General features: G+C 54.8%; 3 protein-coding genes across 3 annotated transcripts; 2 read left to right on the top strand and 1 right to left on the bottom strand.

Moving 5' to 3' along the window:
* Positions 1–1,637: 1,637 nt before the first annotated feature.
* Positions 1,638–2,228, bottom strand: LOC142403913 (olfactory receptor 14J1-like). The gene has a single exon (XM_075490215.1). The coding sequence runs from the start codon at positions 2,226–2,228 to the stop codon at positions 1,638–1,640; it is 591 nt and encodes a 196-aa protein (XP_075346330.1).
* Positions 2,229–14,388: 12,160 nt separating this feature from the next.
* LOC142403950 (olfactory receptor 14C36-like) lies at positions 14,389–15,345 on the top strand. The gene has a single exon (XM_075490251.1). It carries the CDS (start codon positions 14,389–14,391, stop codon positions 15,343–15,345), a length of 957 nt encoding a protein of 318 aa, XP_075346366.1.
* Positions 15,346–23,352: 8,007 nt separating this feature from the next.
* On the top strand, positions 23,353–24,291 carry LOC142403912 (olfactory receptor 14A16-like). Its single transcript, XM_075490213.1, has one exon. The coding sequence runs from the start codon at positions 23,353–23,355 to the stop codon at positions 24,289–24,291; it is 939 nt and encodes a 312-aa protein (XP_075346328.1).
* Positions 24,292–24,876: the final 585 nt, after the last annotated feature.

Genomic DNA, 24,876 nt, shown 5'->3' with positions numbered 1-24,876 from the left:
TGTCCTGGGACATCCCAGCCCCGCGGCCCCACACATGGTCCCACAGCCCCACTGTGCAGGCACAGCACAGGACAGGGTGCATTCAGGGTGGGGAACGGTCCCTCTGACATGATGCCCACAGCAGTCCTTGGGGCTTTGTCACCCCATGGCCTTCCTCTTAGGCAGCCTCCCCTAAGGTCCTGGAGAGGCCGTGTCAGCTGTGGGGATTCACAGACAGCCATGCTCCAGGGCCTGCCAGGGCCTGGGCCAGGAGAGAGACCGGGCAGGGCTGGGCATTCCCCTGATACAGGCACTGAGCCCAGCATAAACCTGAGGTGAGCAGCCAGTACTGGAAACGGCTGGTGAGAGAGGCTGGGGGGTGATGACTGCCCTGGGTCACCTTCCTGGTCTGTCTATGCCACCGAGGGCACAGACCAGCCCCCTCTCTCCTGTCCTTTCATGTCCTGGATCCATTCCATGAGCTTAGACTCTATGTCACAAACCCAATGGAGTGTGTCCTCAATCTGCATGGGCACACAGATCAGCTAACTTTTGCATTTTCTGGGCACTTTCCAGCCCAGCCCAGCCCCTCCTCGGATCTCCCCATCTCCCCTGCCCTCTCCCCACCACAGCACAGCACAGCACAGCAGCCCAGGCTGGGCTGGCCCCATGGCAGTGCCCACCGCAGGGTGCTACAGAGCTCTGAGCACCCACAGCACAGCCCCAGCCCCTCTGAAGGGCACAGCAGCTCCTGGCGGGCAGAGGAGGGTCAGCCTCCCCATCAGCCCCAGGGCTGCAGCATGAGGAGACAGAGGCCAGTGTGTCCCTGTGTCCCCTGCTCTTGACCCCAGGAGATCCCTGTTGCCAACTGCTGGCAGCCCCTCTGTGCCAGGCCCTCTCCCCAGCACAAAGCTCCTGGCCCTGGGACTCCTCTGGCTGCTCCTGCTGCCCCAGTGACAGAGCAGCCTGTCCCAAGCTGCTGCATGCAGAAATAAGTTTCTCTGTGTCATCAGTTTCCCCCTGGAACTAGAGAGTTGTGCCTTTGCTCTTCTGCAGGGATCATCCATGCCTCTAGAGAGCCTTTCCCCAGGGGACTGTGTCTGTGCTGGCCTCATCGGATGCTTCTGCCCCCTTCCCATGCTCCCTGCAGGGCCCCAAGCTGGTGGTGCTGCTCTGCAGAGCCAGCAGGCTGTGGTGCATGGGAGCCACGGGCAGACAGTCCCAGGAAGATCCCTGCTGATCATCACCATCTCCAGGGGCACTGGCACCCACAAGTGAACGCTCAGTCCAGGTCTCCTTCGCTAATGCATCGCCCCATGCCCTCCTGCCCTCAGCCCATGGAGAACCCAAGCACAGCAGCATGGCCTCACAGGGGCAATTTCTTCAGTCCATTCCTGACCTCTGCTTTGGAAGGAGAGCACAACCTCGAGACACCAGCACTGAGAAAACCCCCTTTATTATACAGATGTGACATGGGAGGCCATCGTGCCAGACAAATGTGCAAAGACCTCTGTGTCAGACAGAGTGGGTTCATGGGTCTGGAGAAGTGGAGTGAGTGCAGACATTCCTGGAGGGACAGAATCATCTCAGAGAAACTCCCAGAGCACAGGAGGTTCCCCGCATACAATGGAAATCACTTGTGCAGGGACATGAGCAGCTTATTGCTGCTGAAAGACTAAGGATTGAATGAGCTTCTTCAGTGCATCTTTGAGCTCCTGGTTCCTCATGCTGTAGATGAAGGGGTTCACTACTGGAGGAACCACCGAGTACAGAACAGCCACCACCAGATCCAGGGATGGGGGGGAGATGGAGGGGGGCTTCAGGTAGGCAAACAGGGCAGTGCTGACATATAGGGAGACCACACCCAGGTGAGGGAGGCACGTGGAAAAGGCTTTGTGCCGTCCCTGCTCAGAGGGGATCCTCAGCACAGCCCTGAAGATCTGCACATAGGACAGCATGATGAAAACAAAACACCCAAAAGCTAAACCACAACTAATCAGGAGAAGCCCAACTTCCCTGAGGTAGGAACGTGAGCAGGAGAGCTTGAAGATCTGGGGGATTTCACAGAAGAACTGGTCCACAGCATTGCCTTGGCAGAGGGGTATGGAAAATGTATTGACTGTGTGAATGAGAGAATTAAGAAAAGCACTGCCCCAGGCAGCTGCTGCCATGTGGACACAAGCTCTGCTCCCCAGGAGGGTCCCGTAGTGCAGGGGTTTGCAGATGGCAACGTAGCGGTCGTAGGCCATGACGGTGAGAAGACAATACTCTGCTACTATCAAGAAGGAAAAGAGAAAGACCTGTGCAGCACATCCTGCGTAGGAGATGGCCCTGGTGTCCCACAGGGAATTGGCCATGGATTTGGGGACAGTGGTGGAGATGGAGCCCAGGTCAATGAGGGAGAGGTTGAGGAGGAAGAAGTACATGGGTGTGTGGAGGCAGTGGTCGCAGGCTACGGCGGTGATGATGAGGCCGTTGCCCAGGAGGGCAGCCAGGTAGATGCCCAGGAAGAGCCAGAAGTGCAAGAGCTGCAGCTGCCGCGTGTCTGCAAATGCCAGGAGGAGGAACTGGGTGAAGGAGCTGATATTGGATGGTTGCTGCCTCTGGGCATGGGTTTCTGTCCTTAGAGGAAGAGTTAATGAAGAGTTAGGGGAGACTTCTCTGAGGTAAATCAAAGCCTTTCTGCTAAACCCTCACCCTGATACCCCCCCACCCCGTTCCCCCAATTCCCTGTCTGGGAGATATTCCTTCAGGTCTGTGCTTGGAGCTCTGGGTGGTGCTGGTGAGCATGCGCTGAGGACAAGGGCCTCTGCAGCAGGGAGTTCATGGGACCAGTGTGGGCAGGGGCCAGTCCTGGTGTTCAGCTGTGTCAGATGAAACTGCTCCTAATGCAGAAGGGCCTGTCACCATCTGCACTACCAGAGCTAAGGAACCAGGATGGCACAAGGCAGTTTAAAAGTTTGGGGTTTTTTTCAAGCTCCCTCCATCTCACCTGGGGAATGTTCTTCATTGTCAGAACCCCTCAGCATTTCTGCTGCACACAGGGAGAACCAGCGAGTACTGCGAGGCAGAAGGAATGGTTTTGGCAAAGTGAGGGGAGCTGGTCTGTCCCTCCGTCTTGTTCCCAGCTGCCCTGGGCTTGCACCTTCATGAGATGGAGGGCGATCACACTCTTACCTTACCCTGAAAAACAACCAGACACTACTGAGAGCAGAGGGACCCACCACAGAATATGAAATCTCTCACTCTTTCTCAAGTTCTCAGCACCCCACTTCTAGCCAAGGACACACGTGGCTCATTGCAACAACCCTGCAGCATTTCCTTGGTTGTAGTATCTCTGCACTTCTCCATGGGGCTTTCAGATAAAAAAGAGGTGCTCTGCACAGGTCTGCATTCTGGAGGGCAGCTCACAGCTGGAGGGACACCCCTGGGAGATAGCCAATTGTCCTCCTAGTGCTGGCATCTCAGTAAGAGAAAACGGACTCTTTCCCCAGCCCCACAGGCTGCTTTGCCCACAGCCCCACAGGTGAGAGGGAAGCTGGGACATCTGTTCCCATGGACACACCGGCATGAAGGGACCCAAAAGATCAGTGTGGGACTCTGCAGCTGAAACTCCCATCCCCAGAGAGTCTGACAGCAAGAACAAGAGAAATTTAAAAGAGAGAAGTGGAGAAACAAGGCAAAGTCCAGTGAGGGTCTGGCCGAGAGAGGCCAGGGGAGAGGCAGCCGGGCACTCAGGGCAGCGTTACCCGTCCCCAGCTGTGCACAACACCTCCCAGACTGTGATAATGCCGGACAGTTGCCCTCAGCCCCATTGCTGGTCAGTGGGAAATGGGCCCGTGGCAGGAGGGATGGATGCCCTTCGCCTCTTCTGCTGGTCTGCTGGACACAGAGGTGACTCCCAGCCTAGACCCCATGGCCGTGAGGGCTGAGGGCTGTGCTGGGTGGGAGAGGAGAGATGAAGGGGGTTGCTCGGGGGAGGCATCTGCAGCGCAGGGCTGGCCGGGAGGTGCCCATATCTCCCCTGCCACAGGGTTTCCATAAGCAGTTCCCTCCCTTCCTGCCCATCTCTGCTGCCTGCAGCTGTCCCAGCTGGGAGCTGTTTCTCTGGCCCCATGTCTCTTCCCTGCCAGTGCTCACAGAGCCCAGCCCAGCCCCTGTGTGCCCGGCTCTGCCCTGCAGCCACGCTGTGTGTGCAGGGGCTACAGAAGAGGTCATACAAACCCTGAGGAACCTGGAAAGGTGCTGCTGGTGCTACCTGTAGGCTGGCAGGGGATGAAGGCACTTGCTGAGGCTCCTAGTACACCTCAGGGTGACAGTGTAGAAGCCTCCTCCCCTTCTCTAAGCTGCATGGCTGTGTTTCCATCCAACCCAGGTGAGCCAGAGCAAAGTGGAAGCACAGATTCAGGAAAGCACAGACTCAAGAAGGAAACCCCTGCCATGACCGTACTCATGAAAAGTCCCCTCAGAAATGCTCTGGGCATGATCTGGAGCTGTGAGCAGCCCTGACCCTCGCAGCAGAAGGACCTTGCCCTGCCGGGGGTCCCTCCTTCCAGCCACAGCTTCTCCCGACAGCGCTGTGGGCAGCTCCCCGGGCAGGCTGAGTGCTGACCCTGGCAGGTAACTGAATCCCTGCCCCAGCACGCAGCACCCTGGGGTGCAGGGACCCGGCTCTGAAGGACAGCCCTGGGCACCCCTGCCTGCACACCCAGCATCACACCCCTGCGGTCCTTCCTGGAAGAAGGCAGCCATCATGTCTTGCACCTATGACAGAGCGGAAGAAAAGCCACATAAGGTTGTTCTTCTCCTCCATAGAAGAGAAGTTGTGAGAGTTCTCCTGAAAGATCCCAGAGGCTGTGGGATGTGCCAGCTTTTGGAGATCTCGCCAGGAACTGCAGATGCATTGCCCTGCAGCCACAGACTTACCGTGTCGAGGGCTGTGAAGATATCTCCCCCGGTGAGCTGTCAGCTCCCTCCCAGCCCAGACTGCCTCTAACCCTTCTCTGCCTTGCTTGTCTGCCCTCAGTGCCTGCAGGCAGTGCCCTCAGCCCTGCTGCCCTTTGCAGAGGAGCTGCTCCTGGGCAGAGCTGTCTCTCTGCAGCGCTGCCCGCTTGCCAGGAGCTCCCTCCATGCCAGGAGCCCAGCCCAGCTCAGCAGCAGAGGACCAGCCCAAGGCAGCACTTTCTCTGCTCCCCCCTCCCCTCCACTCCCAGCTCCCTCGAGGTGTCCCGGGGTCTCCAGGGCTGACAGCTCCTGAAAGGCAGCAGGGTCACTCCTGGGGAGCACAGCTGGAAGCAGACTGAAGTCATCACTGCCTGTCCCTCTCTAAACACTAGACGGGCTGAGTCCTGCAGCGGGAATTGCTCTGCCAGGGAGTGCGGATCTGCAGGAGGTGTCAATGTTCCCCTCTGGAAACCCCTGTTCCTGTCCCATTGTCAGGCAGGGCACATAGGCAGTGACAAACAGGGTACCTTTCCACATGTGCAGGGCAGGGATTGAGCCAAGTCCAGGTAGGCATCTCAGCTCTCCTCAGTATTCCTGGAGGCCGGAGGGGGATTGGGCTTCTCCAGTACACCCCACAGACCCACAGGAGGTGGGATTCCTCTTGCCTCAGCTCAGCTGCACAAAATCCCTGTGAGCTCCTTCTCTAAGCTGCCATGTCAATAGTGGAGACAGAGGCCAGGAGTGACCTTGTCCAATGCAAACACCTGGTGGCATTTGAGGTGCCAGAGTTGGTTCAGGACATGTGCAGGAGACTGCAAGCTCTAGTGGAGCAATTCTGAGAGACAGGGCAGCATCTGGGCGCGTTGTCTTGGAGACTGGTGGGGGATCCCTTTGGCCAACTGAAATGATAGAAGATGATCACACTTAAGACAACCAAACCTGTACCTGCTGAGGATGTTTAGGGCAGCCGATAGAGGTATTCACCCAACGAAATGAAGTCATGTGCCACAGGGGGAGCTCAGTCTGCCTGTCTCTTCTCCATCAGTTGTATTTCCTGCATCTCCACTAAGTGGAACCGAAGGTTTACCATGGACATCCCTACATTGCCTACCCTGTTGCAGGGCAGCTGCTCAGCCTAATGGCCAAATGCAGGCCTGTAGGGCTCCCTCAGATGCCAACGCTGCCCAGCACAAGTGGAGGGTGCAGCTGGCTGGGCAGTGCAGGACCTACAGCACAGCTATCCCCATTCAGGGCTGGTCCATAACAGACACCCCAGGGCATCTCAGGTACATTTGGTGCGTGTGAGCAAGAGACTGAATGCCACCACTGCAGTGAGACAAGGTCTGTCCCATGTCTGTCCAGCAGCCGCAGGCAGTGCATCAATATGAGGCACGTCACAGCAGGGTCTCTGCTCGTGTGCCAACACTTCCAAATGCTGCTGATTCTTCTTACCCCCATCCTTTATTCACCCCCTTGATGATGCAACCCAGGAACAGGTGAATGATTTTCACAGTGTGCCCGGACAACAGGATGTCCATAGCAAAGGACGTTTTCAGCAGCAACTTGTCCTTCCTGGAGATCAGCTTCACCTCTACCACAGGCCCTCCAGGCTGCAGAGACACTGCAGACAGCAAAGTCCTCTCCTGCCAGGACCGCACAGTCCAAAAATGGTTCTCTCTGGCACTGGCAGCACAGGGTGTGCGCTCTTCATGGGCACATCATTTCATCCTTACATTGCCTTCTGCCGTCCACTCCAGCATGCCTCTGCTCTCAAGGAAAGGCTTTGCTCGCACAGGATCTCGGGCACCAGATCTGTGATAAGGCTGAGGCTGGCCCTGGTGGCACCAAGCTGAGGTGCTGCAGCCCAAATGTGCACCAATGGCCTCAGCCTGGAGCACAGACAGGAGGGGCTGGAGCCCCGTGTGCTGTCACAGAGCTGTGACATTGATATAATACCTGCTGAGGTGTGGTGGGACAGGTCAGGAACCTTGAGGTGCTGCAATGGATGGATAGAGGCTCCTCAGAAAAGACAGGTGGGGAAGATCAGGAGGGGAGGCCCTCAGTGTGAGGGAGCTGCCTGGGTGTATGGAGGTCCTCTATGGGATGGGCAGCAGATTGGGTGAGCTCTTGTGGGGGAGGGTCACAGGAGAGACCAGGTAGGGAGACATGCTGGTAGGAAATCCTTACCTGGAGTCAGGTGAGGAAGAGGACAAAATCTTATTGAAGCAATTTGAGGAAGGCCAGTTCAACGACCCCACACCACCCTTGGGGACTTTAATCGCCCTCACCTCATGGGAAGGGGAAACTGCAGGGTGCAAAGATTCCCAGAGGTTTCTGCAGGTTCCTGGGGCCAGCTTCTTAGCACAGCTGCCATGTGTGCCCACATAGGTGATGCTCACCTGGATCTGGTACTTGCAAACTGGGAGAAGTGGATCAGCGATGTGAAATCCGGTGTCATCCTGAGCTGAGCTATGCTGTGGGCGTTCTGCTGTCCAGCCACAGCCTTGGGCACAGCCAGGCCTGGCCATGGACCTTGCTGACTCTGACTCACAGGCTGGCTTCCCAGCTTGATCCTTCTGGGTGCACAATGGCACAACACCCTGTCCCTCCAAGTGCCAGACTCCGGCCGATACACAAAGGCCCAGCACAGCCCTGTCACTGCAGTGCTTGTACAGCCAGGCCCTGGAGGTGCTCACCATGCCGGGGCCAAAGGTGGGCAGCCAGAGGGAAGTCCCTTGAACTCTTTCAAACAATCAAGTTTTGTGGCAAAATGAAGTTGAATTACCTGAGAAATTCAGCCCTATGCAGACTGAAAAAGTGGTAATGACCTCCTTTCTCCTTCTTCTTCCTTTCTCCCCATCACTTGGTCAGATTTCAGAGGAGACCAAATTAAAGGTGGTGATGCTTCTGGGTGTGAAAGACTGAAAGTGGGGAGGTGAGGCAACACATTGAAAATGATCTGAAAGACTGGCTAGTTCTAAGCTGTTCTCTTCAGGTCCTATCACTGAAGCCTTAAATCTGCAGCAGAGGACCTCTCTTTCAGCAATTCAGTTGAGATTCCCCAAGGTCGAGGCTTTGCTTTGATTCTCTTGACACACAAAACCACTGCCTGGCTCAGGAGCTATGCCAGGGCATGGAAAGAAGAATCCTGCTTCTCTGCACCTGCTGTGGGGTAACCCCAGTGGGCAGCTCAGCCCCACTGTCATGGTCTAATGCCAGTAGGCAGCTAAGCCCCACACAGCCGCTCGCTCACTCTCCCACAGTGGGATGGGGGAGAGAATTGGAAGGGTGAAAGTGAGAAAGCTTGTGGGTTGAGATAAAGGCAGCTTAATAGGTAAAGCAAAAGCTCTGTGTGCAGGCCAGGCAAAGTAAGGAATTCCTTCCCTACCTCAGATTGGCAGGCAGGGGTTGAGCCATTTCCAGGAAAGCAGGGCTCCATCACACGTAACGGTTACTTGGGAAGACAAATGCTGTAACCTCGAAAATACCTCCTCCCCCCACTTTCTCCTTCTTTCTCCAGTGTTTGTTGCTGAGCATGATTTCATACGGTATGGGATATCCCTTTGGTCTGTTGGGGTCAGCTGTCTTGGCTGTGTCCCTCCCCAACTTTTTGCCCACTCCCAGCCTACTCGCTGGTGGGGCAGAGTGAGAAACAGAAAAGGCTTTACACTGTGTAAGCACTGCTCAGCAATCGCTAAGACATCATTGTGTTATCAAGGCTGTTTTCATCACAAATCCAAAACATACTACCATACGAGCTCCTATGGTTAAATTAACTCTACCCCAACCAAAACCAGTACAGGACCAAAAGGTGAGGTGTTCCCAATGGTGTCTTCAGGGAGCTGGTCAAAGGCCTTGTCTCTGAGTCTGTGACAGTGGCTTAGATGCCTGGCTCCTGTTTAGAGTCTTCTCGTGAATACCAGCATTTATGGAGCGAGCTGGTCTGACTCAGAGCTGGCCTTGCTTTGAGCTGCACAATGGACTAGAGATCTCTTGAGCTGCTTTCCCCTCTGCATTTTCCCAGGAGCCTATGACAGAGATACCCTCACCTTCAGCTGAATCCCTTCTTCTAGGGTATACTGCAAGACACAGGCTGCTGGAAGGGTGGGTGGGAAAGGGACTGCTGGGGTTCTCCAGCCGCACCTCCTGCCCAAAGGGTAACTACTGCCCACTACCACCCACCACGGAGACCAACCCCGCGGTCAGGTCGGTGGCACTTTTTAGAGCTGAGACCTGAAAACCTCCCAGGACGGGGAGCACACTTAAATCATCTCTACTCCATCTATTTCTCACAATGTTCATCAGGATGGGGAGGTGCAATAGGGGAGTTGTTTTTATTTTAGCCAAAGACGGCCAAGGGACAGATCCCAGTTAGTGAGAAGGCAAAAAGGAAAGCCAAATTTTGATGTGGAGTACACTGACACAAGACCGTTACCTGCATTTCCAGTCTCTGAAGACTGGTACTGTGGAGGAGGGATCCTGGAAGCTCTGAGCTCCCTTCATCTACCCTGCGTTTCAGCATGTAAAACGAAGTGAACCTAGTAGAAAAGTGGGGTTGATTCTCTTCAGAGCCTAAAGCACCACATGGGTCAGGAGACTGGCCAGGACACGTAAAGAGGAATCACGCTTCTCTGGACAAAAGCTTAGGTGTTTCCAGGAATCTCAGCTGGCATGGCATACCAGTTCCTGGGTTCAAGGAGCTGGGCGACTGCCTTGTCTCCATTTCTGTAATGCTGGCCTCCCACCAAAGGGTGGGGTATCACCAACCCAGGGTCAAGCTGGCCGTGACTCTGTGGATCTGAAACCTGAAATCCTCCAAAGACGGAGATCACAGAGAGTCTCTTGTTTTCCTGCTGCAGTGCAGCACCACCCTCCCAGTCTGCTTTTCCTAAGGCCCAGTTTGAAGCTCCCAGGAGGCACTTTGTGGCTGTGGCCTCTGCCAGACCCTCTGCCACTGCAGACGAGTTTGGCTCCGCCACCTCTCCAGGGAGGTGTCGCCTGCTTTAGCCTGCCCTGTGCCTCCCCTTCAGCAGACTAAGGAGGCCCAACTGCCTCCGCCTCTCCACACAGCTCATGTGCTTTAGGCCCCTAAGCCCATCATGACAGACTTCCTCTGGACCTTCTCCAGTTTCTGCAGCCTCCTTTCAAAATGGGAAACCCACTGGCTCACATGGCATCCATCACAGCTCCCACGCCCTTCTCCCCAGGGCATTCCTCAGCCAGTCGGGTCCCAGCCGGTCCTGATGCACGAGGTTATTCTGCCCCCAGTGCAGACCTTGCCCCCTTCGCCTTGTAAAACTGCAGGAGGTTTCTGTTGGCCCAGTCCACAAGTGTGTCAACGTCCCTCTGGACTGAAACTCCAACATGTCAGCATTGAAGGTTTGTGGGCCAGTGCCTGAAACAAGATAACAATGTGGGGAATTGCAGGTAGAAAGAAAGAAAACTATGGGTTTAATGGAATTGCTACCCAAGGTGGAGAATACCACAGAAATGACCTCAGAAATACCATAAGAAGGTCCAAAACAAGAAATACATGGCCAATGGGGAAAGGTTTGATAGGGTACACCGTTTTTTCTAGAGGGTAGAGAATTATAAAAGAGAAGCACTTGTAATTTCAAAGAAGGAAAAGAGAAGCAAAGGATGCATTTGGCCTTCTTTGCTGATGGCTCCTGTTTTGCCTAATGAAATCCAAGGACCACCAGAGAGCTGCTACCCAGCCACACAGCCCCTGGCCTCTCTCATTGCATGGGACAAGTGCACCTCAAGGCAGGACTTCAAATTTGTCTTTATTGGACATCATGGTGTTACTTTTTGCCCATCCCTCTGGCCTGTCTCTGTCATTTGGGATGGCAGGCCTGCCCTCAAGTGTAGTGTCTCCTCTCCTCAGTATGGTGTCATCTACAAATGCTATGAAAAAGCACTCTCTCCTCTCCTCCAGGTCATTTAAAACACGTTAAACAGGCAGGAGGCAGCACAGACCCCTGCAGGACCCTACTAGCTAGATGCCTCCGGGCAGAACATCACGCATTGATCACGTCCCTCTGAGCCCGATCATCCATCTGGTTATTTACCCATCTACTTATTCACCCATTCAGACCATCATATCCTAACTTGGGCACAAGAATATTGGCGCGGGGGGGGGCTGATGTTGAAAACTTCACTGACTTCCAGGTTAAAAGACAGCCACTGGTCTCCCTGTGTCCAGCAATCCTGTCCTTTCATCACAGAAAGCAAAGAGGATGGTGAGAGACAAGCTACCCTCGGTAAATCCAGTCATCTTGTCGTTCAGACACCCGGAAATGGGATCTGAGTGAACACGATCTGGGGCACAACCTTTGGCTACTCTGCACATCCTTTGGGCATTTTTGAAAGGTGCATGCAACGCCTGCATTTTCCCCCTTGTCAGGGAGTTCCCACAGATTCCATGACCTTTCAAAGATGATGGAGAGGGTCTTCACTGTGACATTGGCCTGCTCACTGAGCTCCCTGGGATGCCGACCCTCCTGTCCCATAGACTGGTAAGGATTGTGTTTGCTCAAGTGATCCCTGACCTGATGCCCATCCACCGCTGGCTGATCTCCCAAGAGCTGCCCTGAGTTACAGCAGCCTGGGAGACCTTGCAGGTGGAGACTGTAGCAAAGAGGACACAGAGAATTTCAGGTCTATCTACACTTGCTCTTACTAAAGTCAGCAGTGGCCACACAGTATCTTTGTCTCTTCTTCAACTGTTCCTGCAGTAGGGAACACTCATTATGTTGCCCTTCAGCTGCCTTTCAAGTTTAGACTGAGTTTCGGTCTGGTCTCTTGCTGAGCTTGGAGGGTGCTGTCCTCAAAGACCAGATGTACTGAGCTCTGCAACCATGTCACAGCTCTGTCTCCTCAGTAACAGCTCCAGTGCTTCCTGTCTGTGCCCCTGGCTGAGGGCATTGCTGCACATCTGGGATGAAGCACATATGCTGTGGAACCAGGCAAGCTCGTACTTGCCATCAGGAAACCTGATACCAAGCACCCAAGGCCCCGTGTGTGCAAAGGCTTTGCTTCAGAGCAGAGGTATGGCAGGGACAAAAAAGAGCTGCATGTCTTTCTAGCCCTAGGACTACAAAGCCAGAATGAAAAGCCTATTTCATTCAACCGAGGATATCCCCCCAGCTTGGAGAAAGGAAATCTTTCCTTGTCACCTTCCTGAGTGTCCTGTCTAATGATGGGACAAAAAAAGAGGATTCTCATGCCCAAGTCTTTTCCTGATAAGTGAAGGAAGTGTCTCTCCCCAGCTGAGGGAGGGAACATGAGTGCTGCCTTCAGCCTGTTTCCCAGCAGGTTCCCCTGCAGCCCCAGGGACACGTGGAGGGAGCCCAGAGGGGGCAGAGAAAGTGCTGCCTTGGGCTGGTCCTCTGCTGCTGAGCTGGGCTGGGCTCCTGGCATGGAGGGAGCTCCTGGCAAGCGGGCAGCGCTGCAGAGAGACAGCTCTGCCCAGGAGCAGCTCCTCTGCAAAGGGCAGCAGGGCTGAGGGCACTGCCTGCAGGTGCAGAGGGGAGAGGAGCAAGGCAGAGAGAGCGTAAAGGCAGTCTGGAGCAGGAGGATGCTGAGAGTTCACTGGTGGGGAGCGATCTTCACAGCCCTCTACGTGGTAAGTCTCTGGGTGCAGGACAATGTAGCTGGTGTTCCTGGAGGGATATCTAAAAGCTGGTACATGCCACAGCATATATGATCTTTCAGGAGGACTCTCACAGTTTCCCTAGAATAGAGGAGGAGGACATGCTGCAGAGCAGGGCTTCCCTGCTGCACCGTCAGTAGGACAGGGCATGACCGCTGCCTTCTCCTGGGGGCTGCTCCAGGGTTTTGAAGGCACCTGTGCAGGCAGGGGTGCCCAGGGCTGTCCTTCCGAGAAGGGTCCCTGTGCCCCTGGGTGCTGTGTGCTGGGCAAGGACTCTGCCGCCTGCCAGGGTCAGCACTCAGCCTGCCCGGGGAGCTCCCCATGTCACTGCAGGGAGAGGCTGTGGGTGGAAGGAGCCACCCCCGTCAGGGCAGGGTCCTTCTGCTGTCCCAAGGGTGCTGCATGGGTCAGGGCTGCTCTCAGACTTCTACATCATGTGGAGGACATTCGCAGAGGATCATTTTAAAGATGGATATCAAGGTAGGGGATAACTTGAAAGGGAAGAAGTCTGTGCTTTGAGTTTTCTTCTCTTGGTTGTCTGAGTGGGCAGTGGAAGATGGGAATTTATTTCTCTGCTCTGGAGTAGGCAATGAGACCCCAGTCTCATTGAGACCCCAGTTCTCTCTCAAAGAGGAGAAAACCTCAAGTCTCTGACTGTGTCTCCCTCTCCTGCCTCCCTTGGCAGGGGTACTATGGCATGGTCTCCTCTCCTCCCTGCCACCCTTGTTCTTACTGTTACACTCACTGGTGTGGGAGGGGTGAGGGCTCAACTGCAGCTCAGACACCAACACTGTGTGTACTGTCACGCACATCTGCCCATGGAGGAAAAGCATCCAACTCGCACCCTGTTAACCTTTGGGGCTCTGGGTACTGCAGGGTGTGGGGCTGGCACACATCTCCCCCTCCTTTCAGGACATAACAAATTTAGGACAGCTGCCTCTTTCCTTGGGAGGTCCTGCTGGGCTGCAGGCTGCCCTCCAGTAGGGCAAAGCTCTCCCATGGCATCTCTATGTTATGCAGGAGCCCCATGGAGAAGACAACTCAGTGCTAAGGCCATTGAAATGCTGCTGGGCGGCTGTATGTGGGCAGCTGTAATGAGCCCTCTGTGTCCCTGGTTGGGAGGGGAGAGCTGAGATCCTCCACAGGTACAATGGGGTGAGGGGTTTGGAGATCTGTACTCAGAAACTGGATTCCTCTGCTCCCAGCAGTGTCCTGTTTCTTTTCGGGGGAACACTCGAGTGCAATGGTCCTCGACCTGAAAGAGCTGCCAGCACAGGGCAGCTGAGATCAGGGCTGATGGACAGACTGGCTGTCCTCACTCTGCACTAAGGGACAGTCCCTTTGCCTCTCAGGACCCACAAGATTTCACTTGCAGTGCAGCAGAAGTGCCAGGGATTTCTGCATTAAAAACACTCCTCATCAATGGTGGGGCAACTAGAACAGAACACACAAAGCAAAATCCCCACAGGTCTGCTCTGCAGTCAGGTGAATTGGGAGCGACAATGCTGAAAAGCTCTTTGATATCATGAGTGGACTTAATCTGAGATCATCCCATGTTTCTATTTAGCCATTGCTGTAGGGCAGGACTGACTCCTCCAGAGGCCACAGCAGAACCTCCTGCTCCCTGGGGCACCCTCAGCCAGCACCAGCCAAAGCTCGTGAAACGGACCTACCAAAGGTCTTCCTGAATGGAGAGAGACAATATGGGAAATGGCTCTATGAGAAATGGCTTTGATTTTGCTCAGAGAAGTCTCCCCTAATTGTCACTGTGTTTTTTTCCTTCAACAGTCGCCCATGCCCAGAGGCAGCAGATGTCCAACAGCAGCTCCACCACCCAGTTCCTCCTCCTGGCATTTGCAGACACACGGGAGCTGCAGATCTTGCACTTCTGGCTCTTCCTGGGCATCTACCTGGCTGCCCTCCTGGGCAACGGCCTCATCATCACTGCTGTAGCCTGCGACCACCGCCTCCACAACCCCCTGTACTTCTTCCTCCTCAACCTCTCTGTTCTTGACCTGGGCTCCATCTCCACCACTGTCCCCAAATCCATGGCCAATTCCCTGTGGGACACCAGGGCCATTCTGTACTCTGGATGTGCTGCACAGGTCTTTCTGTTTGTCTTCTTGATGTCAGCAGAATTGTATCTACTCGCCATCATGGCCTACGACCGCTACGTTGCCATCTGCAAACCCCTGCACTACGGGACCCTGCTGGGCAGCAGAGCTTGTGTCCACATGGCAGCAGCTGCCTGGGGCAGTGGGTTTCTCAATGCTGTGCTGCACACAGCCAATACATTTTCCATACCCCTCTGCCAAGGCAATGCCCTGGACCAGTTCTTCTGTGAAATTCCTAAGATCCTCAAGCTCTCCTGTGCACGTTCCTACCTCAAGGAATTTGTTGTACTTGTCATTACTTTCCCATTAGCATTTGGGTGTTTTGTTTTCATTGTGCTGTCCTATGTGTGGATCTTCAGGGCCGTGCTGAGGATCCCCTCTGAGCAGGGACGGCACAAAGCCTTTTCCACGTGCATCCCTCACCTGGCTGTGGTCTCCCTGTTTGTCAGTACTGGCATGGTTGCCTACCTGAAGGCCCCCTCCATCTCCTCCCCATCCCTGGATCTGGTGGTGGCTTTTCTGTACTCAGTGGTGCCTCCAGCATTGAACCCCCTCATCTACAGCATGAGGAACCAGCTGCTCAAGGAGGCCGTTAGGAAAGTGATTTCAGGAATGTTTTTCAATAATGATAAATTTTCCATCACTCTTCACTAATGATTCCCAGGGTACCCCATTGCAGGCCTGTCTTTTTTTTGTTGTTTTAGCATTTTTGTTATCATTATCTGTATAGTTATTAGTGTTTACTATGTTTATACATAAATGTTTGGATTCATCTTGCTCCTACTGAGGAATGAATCTGTTCTCTCTCACCTGGATCTGCTATAAAAGTGTGTCTTACTGGGACAGAGCTGACACTCCGATAGCATCTCTGTAATAAAATGGGATGTCCCTAGTGCACTGACTGAAGGTTGGGATCTTCTACCAAAGCTAATGTCAACAATAAGCCCAGGGAATTTCACCCCAAAAGGGCCTTTTTCTCCTTGGAACTGGGAGAAAAAAGCTCTTTGTCACATTGATAGCTGTTAGAGACCAAGAGTTGGAATTTGGATTCACCCCTTGGTGTGTGATGACAGTGGAGATGGTGAGTGGTCACTGAGGTACATAGCCAGGGCTGTCCCACATGTGACAGGAAAGAAGATATCCTTCAGGAGGGGAATCTGGAGGTGCCTGGAGAGCCTGGGGCTTCTCCAGGGAGAGTGTGTGCTTGGGGTGGGCAATGACTGGAGCCCCACAAAGTGAGGGATTGCACAAGGTGGAGTCACCTAAATGCAAAATCCAGGTGTCTGCAAAGAAACAAAGATGGACACACCCGACCACAGACAGAGCAGTTCCAACAGGGAACAGCACCTTTACAGTCACCACACCACCAGCAGCACTCACACAATCATGAGCAACACAGACATCCCTAGCCCGTTCCCCCTCTCGGGCCAATCTGCTGTGAAGCTCACAAGTGGTCTGTGCATCCCCTGCAGCACTTACCCATGGGCACACACACCTGTGGTCCCTCCAGAGTGGGCCTGGGCTTTGGGTCTGCTCAGAAGTCTGCTCTTCCACTGCTTAGGGAAGGGGCCTGGGCTGAGCCTTCACGTGTGGGTGCCCAGTGCCAATGGGAATTGTGAAGGATCAACAGGGATCTACCTGGGACTGTCCCTCCATGGCATTTGGGTACCACTGCTTAGCAGAGCAGCACCACCAGCTTGGGGCCATGCCCGAGATGACATCCCTGGAGAAGACCAGACCTATTTCTGCATGCACCAGTTTGGGCAGGCTGTTCTGTCACTGGTGCAGCAGGAGGGAGCCCCTGGGTCAGGACTCTTGTGCTCGGGAGAGGACGGGCACAGGGGGGCTGCTAGAAGTGGGCAATAAAGATCTCTCTGAGACAAGACCAGCAGACACAGGGAGACGCTGGCCTCCATCTCCTCATGCCAGGGCTGGCCCCAGCCCTGGGGGTGATGGGGAGGCTGACCCCCCACTCTGTCCCCAGAAGCTGCTGTGCCCTTCTGAGGGGCTGTGGCTGTGGGGTGGGTGCCCAGAGCTCTGCAGCACTCTGCGGTGGGCAATTCCATGGGGCCAGGCTGAGCTGCTGTGCTGGGCTGGGCTAGCGAGGGGCAGTGGAGGTGGGGAGAGCTGAGGAGGGGCTGGTCTGGGCTGGAAAGTTCCTGGGAGAGAAAAACACCAGTGTACAGCTTGTACTGCATGAACATGCAGAGGGAACACTCACACCCGGGGGGTTGGTGGTGCAGAACAAGGGCTCGTGAAAGGGATCAAAGACATGCGTGTGCAGGAGAGAGGATGCTGGTCTGTACTCTCGGTGGCATGGAGAGACTGGGAAGGTGGCCCAGGACCTTCATCACCCTCAGCCTCTCTCACCAGCCATGTCCAGCACTGGCTGCTCAGCCCAGGTGTACGGGCGAGTCTTGCTGCAAAGCCAACTCCACCCTGCTGCTGGACTCAGTGCCAGTATCAGGGGAACAGCCAGCGCTGCCCGGCCTCTCTCCTGGCCCAGACCCCAGCAGACCCGGAGAAGGGCTGTCTGTAAAATCTCATGCAGGACATAGCTGTGGCTGGGAAAGGGTCGGGTGCTGGGGGAGGCTGCAAAAGTGACGTTTGGGGTTATGCTTTGTTGGGGTGATGGAGGGGACATTGAACTGAGGGCTCTCCTTGGGATCATAATGGCGGGAACTTTCCCCATGCCTGACTGTACCTTTCCCCGTACTGTGCCTGCAGAGAGGGGCTGTGGGACCATATGTGGGGCAATGGTGCTGGGCCAGCACAAGGAGAGGGTTATGACAGGGGCCATGAAGCAGCTGCCAGGAGGTGACAGCAAGGACAGGCTACAAAACAGTAATTTCTATATGTGGCCTTTGTTGTGGAGGCATGTTTGAAGAAAAAGCAAAGCTCACGTGGAGTTGGTGGTTGCAAGGAAAGTCAAAAGCAAAAAGAAGAATTTGATTTCTGTGTTAGAAAGCAAGGCTGAACAAGGGAAATGCAGGGCTGCTGCTGACTGAGGAGGGTGATTTAATACCAGCAGACACAGGTGGGGCTGAGGCACTCAATGCCTTCTGTGCCTGAGTCTTTACTGCAATGGTCTCCCAGGCCTCTGTGCTCAGGGAAAGGGGTCAAGAAGCAGAAGAGCACATGTTGGCAGGAACCTCAGGAATGCAGCAAGGGCAAATGGCAGTTTCTGCCCCTGCAGGGGACTCACTGTGGTGATGGCACAGGCTGGGGGCTGCCTGGCTGGGAGCAGCCCTGTGGGAAAGGTCTTGGTGGGCAGGGAGCTGGACAGGAGGCAGCCGTGTGCCCTGGCAGCAAGGGAGGCCAGCAGGGTCCTGGGCTGTATGACCAGAAGCACGGCCAGGATGTCGAGGGAAGGGATAATCCAGGTTACTGCGTCCAGATTTCAGATCCCACTCCAGGAAAGATGTGAGCAAGCTGGAGAAGGTTTAGCAAAGGTCCCCCAAGATGGTCAGGGGCTGGAGCACTTTGCCTGTGAGGAGAGGCTGAGGGAGCTGGGCTTGTCCAGCCTGGAGAAAGGAAGATCTTGGGCAAAACATGTAGCAGCATGGCACTCTTCCCAGGAAGACTGAGTCGGGCTCATGTCTGTGATACAAGACAAAGGGACAAGAGGCAATGGGCTGACACAAGAGAGGATCAGGCTACACAGAGGCAGAAACCTTTCCAAAATGAGGCTAGTCAAACACTGGAAGCTGTTTCCCAGGTTGTGTGCACTGGCTCAATCCCAGAAAGTGACCACAAAACATTTGGGTAAAGCCCTGAGCAATCTGGTATGACCCTGCTTGGAGCAGGAGGTTGGTCGAGATACCTCCCAAGGTCCCTTCCAGACTGAATGATGCTGTAGGAAACGAAGAGACTCTCTGTGATCTCTGTTTTTGGAGGATTTCAGGTTTCAGATCCACAAAGTCACAGCCAGCTTGACCCTGGGGTTGGTGATACCCCACCCTTTGGTGGGAGGGCACCATTACAGAAATTACCAGATCCAGGTGAGCATCACCTATGTGGGCACACATGGCAGCTGTGCTAAGAAGCTGGCCCCAGGAACCTGCAGAAACCTCTGGGACTCTTTGCACCCTGCAGTTTCCCCTTCCCATGAGGTCAGGGCAATTAAAGTCCCCAAGGGTGGTGTGGGGTCATTGAACTGGCCTTCCTCAAATTGCTTCAATAAGACTTTGTCCTCTTCCTCACATGACTCCAGGTACTTATTTCCCACCAGCATGTCTCCCTACCTGGTCTCTCCTGTGACCCTCCCCCACAAGAGCTCACCCAATCTGCTGCCCATCCCATAGAGGACCTCCATTCACCCAGGCAGCTCCCTCACACTGAGGGCCTCCCCCTCCTGATCTTCCCCACCTGTCTTTTCTGAAGAGCCTCTATCCATCCATTGCAGCACCTCAAGGTTCCTGACCTGTCCCACCACACCTCAGCAGGTATTATATCAATGTCACAGCTCTGTGACAGCACACGGGGCTCCAGCCGCTCCTGTCTGTGCTCCAGGCTGAGGCCATTGGTGCACATTTGGGCTGCAGCACCTCAGCTTGGTGCCACCAGGGCCAGCCTCAGCCTTATGACAGATCTGGTGCCCGAGACCCTGTGTAAGCAAAGCCTTTCCTTGAGAGCAGAGGCATGCTGGAGTGGATGGCAGATGGCAATGTAAGGACGAAATGATGTGCCCATGAAGAGCGCACACCCTGTGCTCCCCAGTGCCAGAGAGAACCATGTTTGGACTGTGCAGTCCTGGCAGGAGAGGACTTTGCTGTCTGCAGTGTCTCTGCAGCCTGGAGGGCCTGTGGTAGAGGTGAAGCTGACCTCCAGGAAGGACAAGTTGCTGCTGAAAACGTCCTTTGCTATGGACATCCTGTTGTCCGGGCACACTGTGAAAATCATTCACCTGTTCCTGGGTTGCATCATCAAGGGGGTGAACACAGGACGGGGGTAAGAAGAATCAGCAGCATTTGGAAGCGTTGGCACACGAGCGGAGAGCCTGCTGTGACGTGCCTTGTATTGACGCACTGCCTGCGGCTGCTGGACAGACATGGGACAGACCTTGTCTCACTGCAGTGGTGGCATTCAGTCTCTTGCTCACACGCACCAAATGTACCTGAGATGCCCTGGGGTGTCTGTTATGGACCAGCCCTGAATGGGGATAGCTGTGCTGTAGGTCCTGCACTGCCCAGCCAGCTGCACCCTCCACTTGTGCTGGGCAGCGTTGGCACCTGAGGGAGCCCTACAGGCCTGCATTTGGCCATTAGGCTGAGCAGCTGCCCTGCAACAGGGTAGGCAATGTAGGGATGTCCATGGTAAACCTTTGGTTCCGCTTAGTGGAGATGCAGGAAATACAACTGATGGAGAAGAGACAGGCAGACTGAGCTCCCTCTGTGGCACATGACTTCATTTTGTTGCGTGAATACCTCTATCGGCTGCCCTAAACATCCTCAGCAGGTACAGGTTTGGTTGTCCTAAGTGTGATCATCTTCTATCATTTCAGTTGGCCAAAGGGATTCCCCACCAGCCTCCAAGACAATGCTCCCAGATGCTGCCCTGTCCCTCAGAATTGCTCCATTAGAGCTTGCAGTCTCCTACACATGTCCTGAACCACCTCTGGCACCTCAAATGCCACCAGGTGTTTGCATTGGACAAGCTCACTCCTGGCCTCTGTCTCCACTATTGACAATGCAGCTTAGAGAAGGAGCTCACAGGGATTTTGTGCAGCTGAGCTGAGGCAAGAGGAATCCCACCTCCTGTGGGTCTGTGGGGTGTACTGGAGAAGCCCAATCCCCCTCCGGCCTCCAGGAATACTGATGAGAGCTGAGATGCCTACCTGGACTTGGCTCAATCCCTGCCCTGCACAGGTGGAAAGGATGCCCTGCCTGTCACTGCCTATGTGCCCTGCCTGACAATGGGACAGGAACAGGGGTTTCCAGAGGGGAACATTGACACCTCCTGCAGATCCGCACTCCCTGGCAGAGCAATTCCCGCTGCAGGACTCAGCCCGTCTAGTGTTTAGAGAGGGACAGTCAGTGATGACTTCAGTCTGCTTCCAGCTGTGCTCCCCAGGAGTGACCCTGCTGCCTTTCAGGAGCTGTCAGCCCTGGAGACCCCGGGACACCTCGAGGGAGCCGGGAGTGGAGGGGAGGGGGGAGCAGAGAAAGTGCTGCCTTGGGCTGGTCCTCTGCTGCTGAGCTGGGCTGGGCTCCTGGCATGGAGGGAGCTCCTGGCAAGCGGGCAGCGCTGCAGAGAGACAGCTCTGCCCAGGAGCAGCTCCTCTGCAAAGGGCAGCAGGGCTGAGGGCACTGCCTGCAGGCAGCGAGGGGAGAGCAGTGAGGCAGAGAGAGGTTAAAGGCAGCCTGGGCTTGGAGGACGCTGAGAGCTCACTGGGGGAGAAATCTGCACAGCCCCTGACAGTGTAAGTCTGTGGCTACAGGGCAATGCAGCAGCAGTTGCTGGAGGGATCTCCTAAAGCTGGCACATCCCATAGCCCATGGCATCTGTAAGTACAATTCTCACAGTTTCTCTAGTGCAGAGGATAAGGACGTCTTCTGGAGCAGGGCTTCCTTGCTGCACCGTCAGAGGGACAGGGCATGATGTGTCTCTGGGTGCAGTGCAATGCAGAGGCTTCCTGGAGCAGCCTCCTAAAGCAGGCATAGCCCATGTCTAAGAAGATCTGCCAGGAAGGCTCTTGAGGCTCCTTCGGTGTTGAGGAGGACGTGCTTCAGAGCAGGGCTTCCGTGCCGCACCGTCAGAGGGACAGGGCATGACCACTGCCTTCTCCCAGGAACAACCGCAGGGGTGTGAAGCCGGGTGTGCAGGCAGGGGTGCCCAGGGCTGTCCTTCCGAGCAGGGTCCCTGTGCCCCTGGGTGCTGTGTGCCACGGCAGGGGGTCTGCTGCCTGCCAGGGTCAGCACTCAGCCTGCCCGGGGAGCTCCCCATGGCTCTGCCGGGAGAGGCTGTGGGTGGAAGGAGCCACCCCCGTCAGGGCAGGGTCCTTCTGCTGTCCCAAGGGTGCTGCATGGGTCAGGGCTGCTCACAGCTCCACATCACCCCCAGGACATTTCCCAGGGGACTTTTCAAGAAGCATGTCAAGGCAGGGGCTACCTTGTGTAAAGGTGTTTCCAGTTTCCTGCTGTGCTGGTGGTGGTGGTGAGGAATGGTGATGGTTCTTTCAGTTTTGGACAAATGACTGAGACTCCTACAGCGTTACAGTGAGTTATCAATAGGTTCCCAGGGAACCTGATAAAGTCCCTTCACCCGTTCCCTTGCCTACAGAAAGCACCAATGTGACCTTTATGGTCTCTTCAGGATTCATCTGATGTGCTCCTTAGGTCTTGCCAACACACAGATGGCCCTGACCAGTGCCCTGCTGCCAGGAGGAGTCTGCAACGCAGAGCTGAAGCACCCAGTGCGTGGGATGGGCTCTGTGAGCACTGGCAGGGAGGAGACATGGGGACAGAGAAACGGCTCCTGGCAGGGACAGCTCCAGGCAGCAGAGACAAGGGCAGGGATGGAGAGGAAAGTGCTGACACAAAGGCTGAGGGGGATCTGGGCACCTCCCTGCCAGCCCTTCAGTGAGCATGCCTTTTCCCCAGTCAAGGCCCCCTGGGCTCTTCTCCCACCCAGCAGAGCCTCTGCCCTCAAGGTCAGGGCTTCCAGGGCAGGAGTTGCCTCCTCTGCAGCAGAGGAGACTCTCCCGAGTGCCTGTCTGTCCGTCCTGGCCCTGCTTCCCTTGGCACAAGCACTGGGGCATTTCTCTGGGTTTCCCCACCCCTCCCTGGTGCTGCTGCTCTTGTTTTCAGGCTCTCTGGGAAAGGGGGTTTCAGCTGCAGCTCAGCAGCTGATCCTGCAGGTCCTGCCATGCTCATGTTTCCGTGGGTGCAAGGCAGCTCTGTGGGGCACTGGGCAAAGCAGTCCATGGCATGGGGATAAGGCTGACTGTCCGTTAAGGACACCCCATTTTTAGGGCATCCAGAAGAGCACAGCTCTTCCCTGGGGAGGGGAGGGTGGAGATCATCTGCCCTTTCAGGCTGGATTCACCTGATCCCAGCAGAATCCAATTTCCTTTCAGGGGAACATCTGAGTGTGATCACCATCCAGACCAAAGAGGTGTGAGCCAAGGACAGCTGGGAGCAAGACTGATGGACAGACCAGCTCTCCTCCATCTGCACTAAGGGTCTGTCCTTCTGCCTCTCAGGACTCTCAGTGTAGCACTTGTGGTGTAGCAGAAATGCCAAGGATTTCTGCCTTCAGAAAACACTCCCCAGATGTGAGAGGGGCAACAGGAGCAAAATAAACAAAACAAAAGCCCTGCACCTTGCTTCTGCAGTTGGGTGAATTGGGAAGGAGAATGCTGAAAAGCTCTTTGAAACCATGAGTAACTTGACCCTGAGATCACTCCTGGTTCCTGTTTAGCTGTGGCTGCACAGCAGGACTGATTCCTCCACAGAAGAGTCCCCTGCTCCCCACTACACCCCAACCCAGCACAGACAAGAGCTCAAGCCAGGGAGCTGCACAAAGGCCTTCCTGGAAGGACCGATTCAACGTGGGCTCTGTCTTTCTCTGAGAAATGGAATAGCTTTTACTCAGAGAAGTCTCTGCTCACTTGTCACTGACTTTTCCTCCTTGACCAGGCCCTTTGCACAAAGTAAGCAAATGTCCAACAGCAGCTCCATCACCCAGTTCCTCCTCCTGACGTTCATGGACACACGGAGGGAGCTGCAGCTCTTGCACTTCTGGCTCTTCCTGGGCATCTACCTGGCTGTCCTCCTGGGCAATGGCCTCATCATCACTGCTGTAGCCTGTGACCACCGCCTCCACACCCCCATGTACTTCTTCCTCCTCAACCTCTCTGTTCTTGACCTGGGCTCCATCTCCACCTCTGTCCCCAAATCCATGGCCAATTCCTTGTGGGACACCAGAGCCATCGCCTACTTGGGGTGTGCTAGTCAGGTATTTTTCTTTCTCCTTTTCTTGTCAGCAGAGTGTTGTCTTCTCACCATCATGGCCTATGACCGCTATGTAGCCATCTGCAAACCTCTGCACTATGGGTCCCTCCTGGGCAGCAGAGCTTGTCTCAAAATGGCAGCAGCTGCCTGGGGCAGTGGGTTTCTCAATGCTGTGCTGCACACAGCCAATATATTTGCACTACCACTGTGCCATGGTAATGCCCTGGACCAGTTCTACTGTGAAATCCCCCAGATCCTCAAGCTCTCCTGCTCACACACCTACCTCAGGGAAGTTGGCCTTGTTGTGGTTAGTGCTTTTCTTGTTTTTGGATGTTTTGTTTTCATCGTGCTGTCCTATGTGCAGATCTTCAGGGCTGTACTGAGGATCCCCTCTGAGCAGGGACGGCACAAAGCCTTTTCCACGTGCCTCCATCACCTGGCTGTGGTCTCCATGTTTCTCAGCACTTCCATATTTGCCTATTTGCGGCCCCCCTCCATCTCCTCCCCATCTCTGGATCTGGTGGTGGCTGTTCTGTACTCGTTGGTTCCTCCAGCAGTGAACCCCCTCATCTACAGCATGAGGAACAAGGACCTCAAGGATGCTCTGTGGAATCTATTTGGATACATCCTACTGCAGCATCAGTAAGGTGCCCATCATCTTCATAGCACTCCCAGGGTATCTCAGGAAATGCCAAAACTTTGTGCTTTCGTTTGGTTTGTTTTTTTCTTTCTTACTTTCCTTCTTCTTTTGTTTATAGCTTTGATGATATAATTTCACTTTATGGAATACTATTATGGCCCTCCTGCTTTTTTTTTTTTTTAATTTTGTCCCAAAACCTCTTATACATAGGAGCCAGGCTCCATTTGATAAACACAATAAAGAAAACAGCAGAAAATTATTTTCCTCAGCTCCCACCTTTTGTATCTTCTGTGGTCATGGACAACAGCAGGACTGGGTCTTTTCCGTGCTGATGTCTCCTCACTTCCCCCCTGTCCTGCTGTGCCCTTGCATTTGTGTAAGCCCTAAGGTCTCATGTAACTTGTGACAGTCCTGTTGCCTCCACAGAGGCATGCCTTGGCTGCAGGAGGAGCAGGCCATGTGAGCCACTGTGTCAGAGCTGGCTTCCCTGCCAGCACCACCTTCACCAAAGGGGCTCCTCAGGACAGGGCCAGAGGACCGGGTGCCTCTTCCAAAGCTGGTGTCACGAATACAGCCAAGGAGCTGCTCCCA

Source organism: Mycteria americana, unplaced genomic scaffold, assembly GCF_035582795.1.
Source record: "Mycteria americana isolate JAX WOST 10 ecotype Jacksonville Zoo and Gardens unplaced genomic scaffold, USCA_MyAme_1.0 Scaffold_46, whole genome shotgun sequence".
In the NCBI taxonomy this organism is placed as follows: Eukaryota; Metazoa; Chordata; class Aves; order Ciconiiformes; family Ciconiidae; genus Mycteria; species Mycteria americana.
The sequence above is the reverse complement of the archived record's forward strand: the minus strand, read 5'-3'. Positions and strand labels throughout refer to the sequence as shown.

Bases quoted from the DNA above. Each gene is read 5' to 3' on its own strand.
- LOC142403913 (XM_075490215.1), bottom strand. From the start codon at position 2,228: ATGGCCTACGACCGCTACGTTGCCATCTGCAAACCCCTGCACTACGGG.
- LOC142403912 (XM_075490213.1), top strand. From the start codon at position 23,353: ATGTCCAACAGCAGCTCCATCACCCAGTTCCTCCTCCTGACGTTCATG.
- LOC142403950 (XM_075490251.1), top strand. From the start codon at position 14,389: ATGTCCAACAGCAGCTCCACCACCCAGTTCCTCCTCCTGGCATTTGCA.